A 13527-nucleotide genomic window follows, 5' to 3' on the forward strand; every position below is an offset into this window, starting at 1 on the left:
ATAAGTTGTAAATCACTTGGAGAACATGGAGCTAACGTTACACTACCGAATTACATTACCCATGAGCTACTCCGTGTTGATCGTGTGCATGCCTCATGAAACATTTTTATTATATTATTATTTATTTTACCTAGTCTAACCTGAAGAGATCCCTATTTTTACATTTTAGTTATTTTTATAATGATAAATAAAGAATATACATGAAAAACAAGAAATAAGGTACTTCCGTTGGTCTTCTTTGTTTTGCTGTCGACAGACGATGACACTTAACCCTACTTTTTTATACTAATGTACTAAATAATTTTTATTTAATTAAATGATGCACCAGAGAACATAAAATAATAGCATGCAAAAAGCAGACAATGTCCTGTAACTATCACAATATTTTTGGCTTTATAAGTATGCTACAAGAGCCATTACAGATTCACCCCAGCTAGTCAATATGTTTCCTGTGTGAATGAAGCTTGTACTGAAAGAGAAATTGACAATTCTCTGTTCAGGAAACAACATAATATAATATGTCATTTAATAGATGAAAATCTTGGTTACATCTGGCAGCTACTGATTGTGAATTGATACAGAATAATAGAAAATGTTTGATTAAATTATAAGTTAGGAAGATCCAACAACAATACTACAACAATCTTAATGATAGTATGACATACTGTAGCTTAGCATTAAAAAGGAGCACTTGTGTACACATACTAAAATTCATAGCTTACATGTACTTTTACATATATAAAAAAATATATGCATCAGTGTAAATAAGAATAATACAATGATAAAGAGGAGGATAATAAAAACATATAACAAGTGAATTGTTGTTGCACTCAATATTGCAAATAGGCCAGGTATATCATTATTTATTGCAATAGTTCTTGTTTTTTGCAAATGTGTTGTTTAAAAAAGTAATTCGGGTACCTGTTGATCCTTATATAGTGTGACATATTATTTTCCAAAAGGTGCATTTATTTTTGTTTCTTGAATCTCTGGAATGTTACATTATGTGGTCAAAAAATGGTATTTCAAATTATATAACATGCAAGATAACCAGTATACAACATTTTTGTAATAAAAAGTGTTGTCCAGACCAGTTGTACAAGCTATGAAATTTTCCTTTGAGCATGGCAGATTTTTAAAGGTTGAGTATGCTAAGATATTTTTAAAGTAGGACCAGATCTTTTATTTTGGAAAGTTTAACACTAAGGCCACTATTGACTGTTTTACCTTTTATTAACCTTTATAGTTTATTGACAGTTATTTAAACAATGCTAAGATGAGAGTTTTGTGTTTATAAGAACAGCAGGATGTACAGAATAAAATTTGAGTTCAGATATGGTAATTACAGTGAAGTTTAAAGTATTTGTGACAAAAATACTGAAATAACAAGACAGATTGTTGAATATCAGTGTTATAAACAAACAGCCAACTATAAAATCCCCAGAATTATAGGATGACATGTATATATTATGTTGGTATATTCTGAACATTTGGACACTAAATGATCAAACTAAGCCAGTAATTGACAATGTTTCAAAATGTTACAATATAAAACTTTATTTTTCACCCAAATGCATCACTTGCTTCCACCAGTATACAGATTTTTAGACTTTATAAAAAATTTGTGATTCAGAGTATAAAGTCACATCTTTTGTCCTCATATGCTTAAATTACTCTGCCTGAGTTGTGGGACTATTGCATGATTTTATGATAGTTTGTTTCTTTGTTGGTTTTCTGTGTTCATTCTTGCTAGTGCTTCATTTTCTCTAAACGTGACCTATGTCAAAAAGCATTTACATTTTTTGTTTAATTTTTATTGTGATTGTTATCTTCTTTGCATTTATTGTATATATATCTTTCAAACCTGCTAGAGTTATTTTAAGTTTCCTACACATCTTAAAATTATTTTGATCTAGAAATTTGGTACTTATTTTGTTTCTGCAAAACATGAGTAGTGTTGTATTATTACCACTGGTAGCATTATTACATTTCAAAGTACAAAGAATAGTTAACCAAAACATTCAAACCACTTACTGGTAGTAACTTACTCAAAGTGGAGTGTACCTTTTTTTATAAGCCAATAGTATCAAGAAAAAATAAAATATACTAAAACATTCACATCTAAAAATGAATTTGAGCATAGCATAGATGTAATTACATGTACTTCTAATATTAAATTTGTTTTTCTTTTGAGTCATATATTTTTTTCTTTAGAAAGTGTGGGTGAACTTAAATCAACTATCCAAAGAGCTCTTGGACATAAGCTTCACATAACCACTACAGATGAGGAAGACTATGATTTGAAGGTGGATAGTGTGAAAATCAGAGCATTACATCACAGTTATTACTATTGTGTAGCTGGCGCACACATAAAGAAGTATCTCTTTTGTTTGGAGATATTTGCCAAAATGTTACAATTATAACTGAAAAAGAAGATACCGAGATTGGTCTGATCACATATGAACAGGTAAGGATATTGAGATTTGTCTTACTATATCAGAACAAGTAAGAATGTTGAGCTTGGTCTAATGACAGCTGAACAGGTAAGAATAATTGGATTGGGCTGATCACATCAGAACAGGTAAAGCTATTGAGATTGGTCTGAACAAGTAAGGATATTGAAGTTTGTCTGATTACATCTGAAAAGGGAAGAACTTCTTATTTTGATTTAGGTACTTTTTTAACAACTAGACAGAAAAATGGTTTTGTTTGATGAATACTTGTGTTTACTGTTAAATATACATTGGTTGGTTGCGTAAAATAAATTACCTTATTCTGCTGTGATTGCATTGAAGCTGATAAATATATGTTATTATTTATACCTAGAGTGATGATAAAGTTTTTTTTTATAAATGTCTTGAACATTTAATTTGCTGCTATTTTTATCTGTAATAATGTTTTCATGTTTTGATTGTAATGATGACAATCAAAACATGAAAACATTAATATTTTGTAACTTTAAAGATACATTCAGTGAAAGTAAAAAAGCCAATCGAAACAAACAGTTCTATACACTATTATATATTTAGGCTCACTTTTATTGTTCCATGAGGAGGTGTATTTTTCTCTGCCCATCACCCCCATTGTTTGCACATCATAGATAGCCCATTAAATAGCTTTGCGCTTAACAACAAAACTTCTGTACTTGTAAAAGTAGTGATGTTTGTCAAAATACTAACAGGACTTATATATTCGCTTTCCACAATTTAAAATGTGCTCGAGCAAAATATAAGGCCTTTAAAAATGATTAAGATTCTTATATTTACTTTGCCTATAGCAAAATTGGCTGGGTATATTGCACCAAAACCTAAACATATATACTATATGAAACACTGCAAATGTCCATGACCTATTTAAAAAAGTTGATTTATGTGGCTATTAAAAAATATTATATTCAATTGTGTTGTGAGGAGCTTCCTTTGTACTCCACACTTGTTAAATGTGTGTTCGGCTCAAAACCACCTGACTCGGTAAATAATGGTTGGGTAGAAAAAAAGTCAATGCAGCAGTAAACTTTTGAAAAACATCTAACATTCAACTGAATGCATATGCACATGTGTAGCTTAAAATGTATTCTCCATAAAAGGACATGATGAAGCTTAAGAAACAAGATTATGAAAAATTGTTAATTTAAAAAGGGGAATAGGGATCATCAAAAAAGTACAGAAACAAGTTGAATCAAAATACAAAGACTATATTTTCAAGCCTACAACTAAGGACTCTAAAAAAGTAAAGAAACTCAGCTGAAAATAGTGTCTACATTATTTTCTTAAGCTAGATATCCCTATGATGATGCCATTAAAATTGATAAGTACAGTAGACATGGAATCAAAAGGGGGCACCTAGTCGAAGTACTTTCCATCTTGTAGAGGATAGCCTTTCCCGCCTCGACCTTTTATATCTGACGGAGTGGTCTTTCAATTTTCTCATAATCTCTCTCTCCTCCATACCTCTCCTTATCAATTCCTTCTGATTGCTCTTTATTGGCTAGCTCCATCATGGTTCCGTGGTTCCAACAACTGCAACTTTTCCCTCTGGTACGTCTTTCTTTGTCTCCATCCCTTCTTCGTCAACCTCGGTCACCAGTTTTACATCCAGCCTTTCCCAATCTTGGGGAAGATGTCAAGTTTTCTCCCATCAAATAGCTTTCTTTTTAGATCATTCCATATCTCCTTCTTCAGTGGAGGTGTATTAACACCTATGGAAAGTGTTTCTCAGTTGGTCTGCGATTCTGGGATTCCCACTGGCAGGGTTTCTCACATGGCTTTTCGACCAGGGTCTTTGGTCTTCTCACTCTCGGGTACCTTATCCCATGCCTTTAGTTTTCCTGATACCATTGTGCTTTTGCTTCCTCTGTTCTTACCATGTTCATGTGTTCCTACCAGATTAGTTGCTTCTTTAGATAACCTACTTTTCAGACTGGAATACTAAGGTGGTCGTCCATTCCCTCACTTTACCTCCATTTGAACCACCTTCCTTGTGTTCCTTTCTTCAACTTTCCCATACAATCTATTTTCTTCTCCTCTTAGCCTGTGGACGTCAAAGGTCTGATTCGTTTGCCATGGACATTTCTTGTACACTTTACTTCCCTTTCTACTTTATCCACATAGTTCCTTCCTCCCAAAGACCATGGTGGCTAGGGAGGGTAACTACTCCTTTTCAACTTTTCCCTTCCTTATATTTCTCATCTCTACCCTCTTCCTGATCCGAATAGACTTCTATGTCTGGTCCGTATTCTTCGTTGTTATATTGCCTGCATGGCTTCCTTCTTTGGTACCCATTCCCGGCTCTTATCCCTTTGCAATCTTCCTCTGTTTGGGATTTTTTCCCTTCTACCCCTCACCAGTTGAGATCACATTTTGATTGGCTTCTTACTCCTTGTGTTCTTCCTCCCAGAATTTGTCCCAGGTGTCTTCTCATCAGATTCAACACCCCACCTTTTCCTTCTATATCCCCCCTGGTCTCTTGAACTTGAGGTGAAGATGGTATGATCCTCTCACCCTATCCCTGCATGGATGTCAGTTCCCAGTGGCATGGATTTTGAATGCAGTTGACTTACTGAGTACAGTCCGGCATGCCCTAGCTACTCTACACTTAGGGGCACATCCATTGTTTGACCCACTTTTATATTTTGTGGGATTGAGTTACTTATATATTTCATGGTTAGGATCACTATCGTGCCACAGTTCTCTCCCACTCAGATATGCTTCTCTCTTTTTCCACTCTTATCTACTACACATTTCACAGATGGGTGAAGAATATACCTGGTTCAGAAGTGGTGTTGTTCCCCTAATCAGATCTTCCGATCTGACTCTATCATTTCCATGGGTATCCTTTGGATGCTTTTGGGGGGTACTTCTGTCATTCTTTCGCACCAGTCCTGCCACCTAATTAATGTGGGATTCTAGCTAATCTTGTGAGTGAAGGGAAGTACTGTATCAGAAGTTATAATTTTCCTATGCTGAAAATGTATTTCCGATAGGTACTTCCCTCCACTCACACTTCCCACCCTTCCTCCCCACTTTCCTCCGGTGCTTACATCTTTTGCCAAACCTTGAAGTGATAGTTCAGTAGAGACATATAGAAGAAGTCATGTATGTCATGCATGCTCCTATTGGTGGAAAAGTGACCCAGTATGATTTACATGAGAGACATGTTAGAATCACTCAATTCCAATAGAAGGAAGCAGGAGGCTTGTGGCATGCGTAAAGAAAAAATTTGCATATAGAGGGCAGCATTGGATGAGAATAGCTAATCTTGTGAGAGGAGGGAAGTACCTATCGGAAATACATTTTCAGTATAGAAAAATTATAATGTGTGTGTATATATATATGCTTTGAAGCAATTGAAAGAACGCCACTGCATCAGTTGGCTACTTTCTTTAACATGAAACTTAAGAGTGTGTATGTTTCAGAACATGCAGAGAAAAGCTTATGAATTTAAGTTTCTTAAATAATCTTTGAAGAACATTGTTTTCTTCTCATCTTGGTTTTTTTTTTTTACTCTAGACCTTGTAAATCTTCAAGTATACCATTGATACTCATGTCTTTTAATGGCACAAATCTGAGGAAATATTCATTGATACTGATCTTCCAATCTTCAGTTGCAGAAGCCTCATCAGCCTTAAAGAATACAAATGACTTTTTTTGTGTGTGGTTTATGTCTGGAGTCCAGTCAAGCACAATCAAGTAATACATGACATTTTTAGCAGCAGTCAACATGTGTCTGCTGGATCTTGTTTGACAGCAATTCAACTCATTCTGGATGTCCTTTCTAAGATATTAATTTTTGATAAGATCAAGCATGTGCAAACATTCAACAAACTTCAGGGAATTTCCTGCTCTGGGAGTGAAGAGGTTCCCATAACTTCCAGGAGAGCAATATTTTGAATCATGTAAACTCTTATCTTAAAAGTTAGCTATGCTGAAAATCTTGAACAGAAGCAAAACACTGAACTGTACATGAAAGAGTATTAAAAGCACTGTCTTAGTACATTTTCTCTATTGATGTATGTAATAGCTTGCTGTGAATTTTCTTCTCTGCTGACATTTGTAATAACTTATTGTGATTTTCTCTCTCTACTGACATACGTAAACTTCTGTGATTGTCCTTTCTGTTGACATCTGTATTAACTTGCTGTGAATTTCCTTCTCTATTGACACATAATAACTTGCTGCAATTTTTTTCCTTAGTGACATCTCTAATAACTTGCTGTGATTGTCCTTTCTGTTGACATCTGTATTAACTTGCTGCGATTTTCCTTCTCTATTGACACGTAATAACTTGCTGTGATTTTCCTTACTTAGTGACATCTCTAATAACTTGCTGTGATTTTCCTTACTTAGTGACATCTCTAATAAATTGCTGTGATTTTCTTTCCTTAGTGACATCTGTACTAACTTGCTGCGATTTTCCTTCTCTATTGACAAGTAATAACTTGCTGTGATTTTCCTTCCTTAGTGACATCTCTAATAACTTGCTGTGATTGTCCTTCTCTTTGGAAATGTTTAATGTCTGCTGGCTACTTTTCTAATTTTGATCAACAACTTTTGAATGTTTGAATCATTTTTTGACCATTTAGTTTAATAACCTAAACTAAATGCACACATATTTGCTATCTGTTTGCTTTTTTCTGTAGAATTATTTTCATTGTGAGAAGCTGTTTTTTCATTCCTAAGACAGAAAGCCTCACTAGTTTTAGTAGTAGTACTTTCTTGATTAATTCTAATCATAACCTCTTTACTTTCTATCATTATGTTGCATTACAAAAACTTTAAAGAGTGTCATTTTGGATTTTTAATATATTTGTTTCCTTTCCTTTTCTGTTAGTAAGTGTCTGAAAGTTGGTGGCTTCCATCAGTCATGTTTATATTGAATTATCACTGTTTTAATGATTATAATTATTTTAGGTATCCTACTATGTTTACAATTTTTTAAACTATAAGATGATTTTATAAGAATATTTTTCTTCTGTTTGCTTCCTGAAAAATAAATTGTTTTCTGCCTAGTTCATGCTTCTTTTACTCACATGTGTTCTTGTTTTCTATGCACACCCAATTACATGTTTTTGAAATATTTTTGCCCTGTTCATCTCATAAAAAAATAAGTAATCTGTATTGTAAAAGAAGATAAACTCTGTCCCCTCTCTTCCAATCACTACCTGCAACTAACATGATAAACAAGAAATGAAATATTAAAGCAAATGACCTTGGAAAATGAATTCATTGGTTAAATTTCTTTAATTTTGCATGTATTCTCTATTTTCCCATCCTAGGCAATTACCTAATGAGTTTTTGGTAAAGATACTTTTATCCTGCAACTGTTTTCTATTTTCCTTCTGATTACACTGATCCTAAACATTATAACACTTTTTGTTTTCCTTAAAGAAAACCACTGTTATAAGACATTGTAAAATTCATTGGTTACTCTGGTTTTCATCTCTGTAGTAGATAATTGTAATAGATACAATACCAATTTATATTTTTTATGTTGATAAATGTTTACACTTATGTTTTGCCATTATATGTGATGTACCAAAATCTAACTGATTAAGATAAAAAATGAAGAACATGAATTGTAAAATCATTTTGAATAATTATATTTTGCTATAAAATTGTAGCCGTTTTAAGTGTAATGAACTCAATTGAAAATGTTTTAATTTGATTTTACTAATCAGACTGATTATGATTGGAAAGAGGTAATATATGGTACACGGTAATAAAGGATTATAAAATATTTGTTTGCTTAGGTTATTATACTTGTATTAAATATGCCTTGAATTAGATCAAATGTGTACAGGATGATTTAATTTTTTATTGTAGTTAATTAAGCTTTAAAGACAATAAATGATTAAAGAGTGGTTGTATTTAAGAGTATGTAATGTTGAAGAATAAGTAAAACGATTTTAAAGAGCAAGCAATTAGAATATGATTTAAATATACATAAGAATAAAGTAGGTGTTTGAAACAATGCTTAAAAATACCTAAGAATCATATTATCAGAATATGGAAGTTGAGTATAAAACCTCATATTGTCACTATAGTCCATTTTGCATTGTTTGGTCATATTCTGTGTGATGAAAATGCATCTTGACATTAGTCCTTCAACATAAATTTCATAATAAAATACTCCATTGTAATGCTGTCATGTCTGAAATACACCACTCCTCTGCTGCATGCTTTCCATAATCCCTGGACCTGGTGCCCAAGGTTGACCCATTTTCTTTGTCTTCCAATTCCATTAAGTACAAGGAATATCCTACTCTTGGAAATTCTAAATTCCCAATTTTAACACATTTTTATGATTCAAATGTATGAATATTTTGTATCAAAAAGGGCTGTTACATACCTTTCCCTAAAAAATGATCACTTTTCATTGACATCACACTATCAGTGAAACATTAAACAATGTCAAACATTGATGAATGCCATTCTACCACAACTTTATATTGGCTGTGGTTCTCACATGAATTGCTGATTTGTGTATTCAAAATAGTTTTAGTATAATATACTGAACCTTCTATATTTGAACTTGAGATATTTGTCTAAGGTACTTAGAGTGGTTTATTAAACTTCTCTTAATATTGAGTGTTAATCTGGGTTAAAATTCCTACCCTAGATTATAGAAATTGGTATCTTCTTCACTGAACAGCTGTCTGAAGTTAAGCACAGAGGAGCATTTGAGCAAGCATATGTTGGCTTTTGGAAACTTTGCCATCGGTTGTGGAGGTAACTTTTATCAAATAACAGTAGTATTTCTTAGTTTCATGAATTATGTTAGTATTGTTAAAATAATAATCAAATAATTAATTAGCCTGAAAACTTGGAATTTTAAGAGATTTAAATGAAACAGTTATATCAGGAACCAAGATGCAGTTCAATATGGTAAGCATATGTTTGTGATTTCATTATTTCTTTTCATCTTAGGAATTGTTATTAACTGTTTATCAACACGTAGGTCAAAGTGTGCATGTCACAACCTTTTACAGAGATACATTCAAAATTTAATTAAACAACTTTATTATCAATGTATACAAATAAACTTGACATCAAAACTAGTTAATAAATCAAATTTTAATATTATTTAAGTTTTAAGTTCTTAATTTTATAAGAAAATATTTTTAAAAATCCTCAATCTCCCCTAGTATGAGAACTTGTGACATTTGCTGTCTAATTCATCTCTCTTCTTTAGTTTATTTACCATCCCTCTGAGGAATGCAGAATTTAACATAAATTACTTATTATAATATAGATATTACTTGGGCAAAACATAATTTTTATAGCTTTCAATCTTATTTGTTTAGGGAGACATAAACTAGAAAATCAGACCCACTTGCCACACCCACCTTCACATCCTCTCTCTTGTACAAATTGCCAATGGTTTTCTCTAATGTTTTATTCTATTATATATAACTAATGGAAAGCCAAATTTGTAATCTATCAAGTGATGTACTAAATTGTTTTCTGTACAGAGAATTGTCTATTTTTCCTCTAATTAAAACTATTCACACGAGAAACACATTGATGAGCTTAGCTGAATTTTTAATGGGTCTTATTGCATAGTTAGAAAGCTAGAAAAATTATAATAGTTATAGGACATTGTCTACTTTTCAGAACATTATTATTTTGGGTTCTCAGGTGCAGTATTTAATTGAATAAAAATATTATTTAATGTGGTAGTACCATTAGTAACAAAGTATACCTAAGTTTCATTGTCAGTTGACAGCAAAGAAAAAGAAGACCCAGGTAAGTACTTTATTTCTTGTTTTTCATGTGTATTTTTTAATCATTATTATAAAAGTAACAAAAATATAAAAATCAAAAACTTGTTAGATCAGATTAGGTAAGATAAATAATAATAATAATTCTTCATGAGGTATGCTCACGGGCATTTTGCAAGTAGCTTGTATGTTATATAATTCAATAGAGTAATGTGAGCTACACCTTTGCCAAGTGATTTACAACTTGTTTGGCAGGATTATTAGTTAGATATGGTTCAAAAGGCAATAAAACAATAAAATTAAGTATAAATAGATGTATACTGTTACAAGCTTTTAGTTATTTCCTTGTTGTTGTTTTTTTATGGTGGTTATGGGATAGATCAAATCAACCAACCAGATACAGAGTTATAATATAGAAAATAACAGATGAAATATAAAGTTTTTCTGAAAAAAAGACCTCTGATGGTTATTAAGAAGGTTTTAGGAATTATGCGATTGAAATTTGAAAGTTTTCAGAAGGAAAGTATTTTTAATCTTAGCATGAAAATCTTGCATTCAGAGCAGTCAACAATTTCACATAATTATGAACAAATTTTAGTAAAAATATTTAATTAAAAATTCAGATTTTTTCTATTAAAGATTTAATACTTATCGAAAGTTTGTTAAATTTTGTGAACGTACATTAAGTATATTAAGAGTCATAGTATGTATGCCACCATGGTTATGAGGTTGTGTAAAATATGCTTAAGATCTTTACCTTTTACAAACTGACAATATTTCTTGTAGTGGATGTTCTGGCTCCAGTGATGAATCTATATTTATAGAATAAATGGGAATTACATTGTTGTTAATATTTGTATAAAATGTAAATTCTGTTACATTATTTGATATTGACATTGACATTAACTTTAACATAATTATCTGAAGTGTTCCTTACAAAGTGTACTAAATATAGAATGGTTTGCAAATTAAAACAATCATATTGGCTGTTTTATGTTCTCTTGTTATGACATATTTTTTATGTAAAGATTTTAAAAATTCTCTTTGATATTTTTGATGAAGTATTTATATGGAAGTATCAGATGAAACTGTTTTCAAAAAACAGATTCTGTTCTCGATTTAATTCTTCTACCCATTCGAATCATTATGAAAATTGATTAGGATTTATTTTATACTTTGTATTTCAATGTCATATTAGGCATTTAAGTGATTTCCTCAAAATATTTTTAGTTTGTACCCAGTTAATTTACCAGTATTCTCAAAATTTAAATCTTTTACTCATCAAAATCCTTAAATCTTCATTTTGAACATTCTTAAGGTTTCTAGTAATGACATGTTGAGAGGTTATGTTAATGTAAGGAGAACTAAAACATTCAAGATCTGTGGAAAGAAGTTTCTCAGTTCATTATTGTTGAAACCCTTTTATAATTAAGAATTGTGTTTCTGGGGGGTTTTGTAAGGTGTAACAGGTTGCTGGTAGTAATAATTGCTGTCCCATATAATATATTCTAGTAAGTTATACTCTTCTCTCAGTAAGTAGAATAACAAGGAATACATAATCTTTACTTTTGTTATATGTTTCATAACAAGACTTCTGATAAGACTTCTGGAAAGACTTCTGATAAGTAACATGCTATAGCTAATTTGAATTGATTATTAACCTCTGTTTAGTTTAAATTCAAATTTTTTTACTAGCAAAATTTAAAAATGTGTTCTTAAATAGTTATCAAATACAACTTATGTGATACATGTGTACCACAAACATTTATATTATCATTCATATAATCTATTCACATTTTTTTGTGATTATTTTCAAACAGATGGCTTGTGGTCACTCTCAGTTTTTTTTAAAGAAACACTGCAGGTAGAAACTAAACTATTAACTATGTTTAGAAAATTTCTTATTTTTTATTTATACAAATATTTATGTAAAGTGTATTCCTTTCTAGAATGCCTGTCAGTGTTCTTCAAAAATTACCAGAAAAATGGTTACAAGAGCTTTTATCTGACATCAGAGGAGAGAGTGCTAATTTACAGTTGTGTTCAACACGTCGTAGTGCTGGAGTTCCCTTCTTGGTACAGGTAAGTTTTGATATAACATTTAGTATTTTTATATAAGAATGATAACTTACAGTTGCAATTATTATAGTGCTGATATTTTTTATGTTTGAATAAATGTTAGCCCTGTGTAAATAGGTAGGTTTGGAACATAGCCATTATTATTTTAGTGTTACAATAGTTATAAAATTTACAATAAATATAATAAACAGAAAAACAATTTTTTTAAACTTATATTCAAACAAGTAGTGCATAAAATTGTTATGCATTATGATTATGAATATATATTTAATGTAAACATGAACATAATATTCTTTCAAATTCACATTTAAGTTAACAAAGGTAGTAAGTATTGAAAATCAGATAGCATGTCCTTACAACTTAAAGTGAATATATAATTGATTTCAAACAATTATAGACCTACTTACAAGAACACAACATACATATTTTTATATACACACACACAAGTTAATATATGTCTATTAGCTTGTTAAGATTATAAAACATTTTACTTGTGATAACATCAGTTTGTTAAAACTGATTTGTAGATCAGGTCATAACTATCTGTCAAATTGTTATAGTGATATTACATAGCAACGTAAATTAGTATAACACACTCAAACAAATTGAGTAAGTTGACCACTGTATGTTGCTCTGTTGTCTTTTGTAACATAAACGTTTCAAAATCTGTTAGCTAAAGAATACAGTGAACAAATATACTTTGTTAAACTATATTAACTTTCAACCCAGACTCGGTCCTTAGGACCAACCTCGTAACCACTTTGTGCTTGTTATAATTTTCATGCTATAACTTTTAAATTAGTAAGCAAATATTAACAAAATTTGACAGTTTATCAGAAAAAATTACAGTGCTTTCATATGCAAAATATCTAATTTTTTTATTAAGTCTTAAGGTTTGTAAAACAATGTTTCTCTCATGCCTTTTTTTCTTTTCACATTTTGTGTATCTATCACACAAAGTAATTTTCATTTTAATATTAAGATTACTTTTATGCATCAGAAAATTTTGAAATTTCCCAAGCAAAATCTTTATAATGTCTGGATAGTTATCAAACGTTTCTTAAGAAAAAACTTTATATTTTATATGTTATTTTCAGTAATTAATCTTTGTACGGGTTTGGTAAATTTGACTGATCTCGCAACCACCATAAAAAATTAGGAAATAAACACAAATTATGCCTCTTTCATTCTAGAATAAACACGAAAACATAAATGTTTAGACTAAATAG

General features: G+C 31.0%; 1 protein-coding gene across 3 annotated transcripts in view; it reads left to right on the top strand.

The window, feature by feature from the left end:
- Nucleotides 1-13527, top strand: part of LOC106471143 (thyroid adenoma-associated protein homolog) — a 239364-nt gene that overhangs the window by 129411 nt on the left and 96426 nt on the right. For 2 of the 3 annotated variants that reach the window (XM_022400635.1, XM_022400640.1), the window contains 3 exons: nucleotides 2215-2467; nucleotides 9118-9227; nucleotides 12169-12180. Coding sequence is in view for 1 of the 3 variants with exons in the window: in XM_022400645.1 (XP_022256353.1) it covers nucleotides 12170-12301 (132 nt within the window). In the remaining 2 variants the exon portion in view is untranslated. Of the gene's footprint in view, nucleotides 1-2214; nucleotides 2468-9117; nucleotides 9228-12168; nucleotides 12302-13527 lie in introns of those variants that run through there. The other variant, XM_022400645.1, reaches the window with a different exon arrangement.

The sequence above is a fragment of the Limulus polyphemus genome, unplaced genomic scaffold (genome assembly GCF_000517525.1).
Source record: "Limulus polyphemus unplaced genomic scaffold, Limulus_polyphemus-2.1.2 Scaffold110, whole genome shotgun sequence".
Lineage (NCBI taxonomy): Eukaryota > Metazoa > Arthropoda > Merostomata > Xiphosura > Limulidae > Limulus > Limulus polyphemus.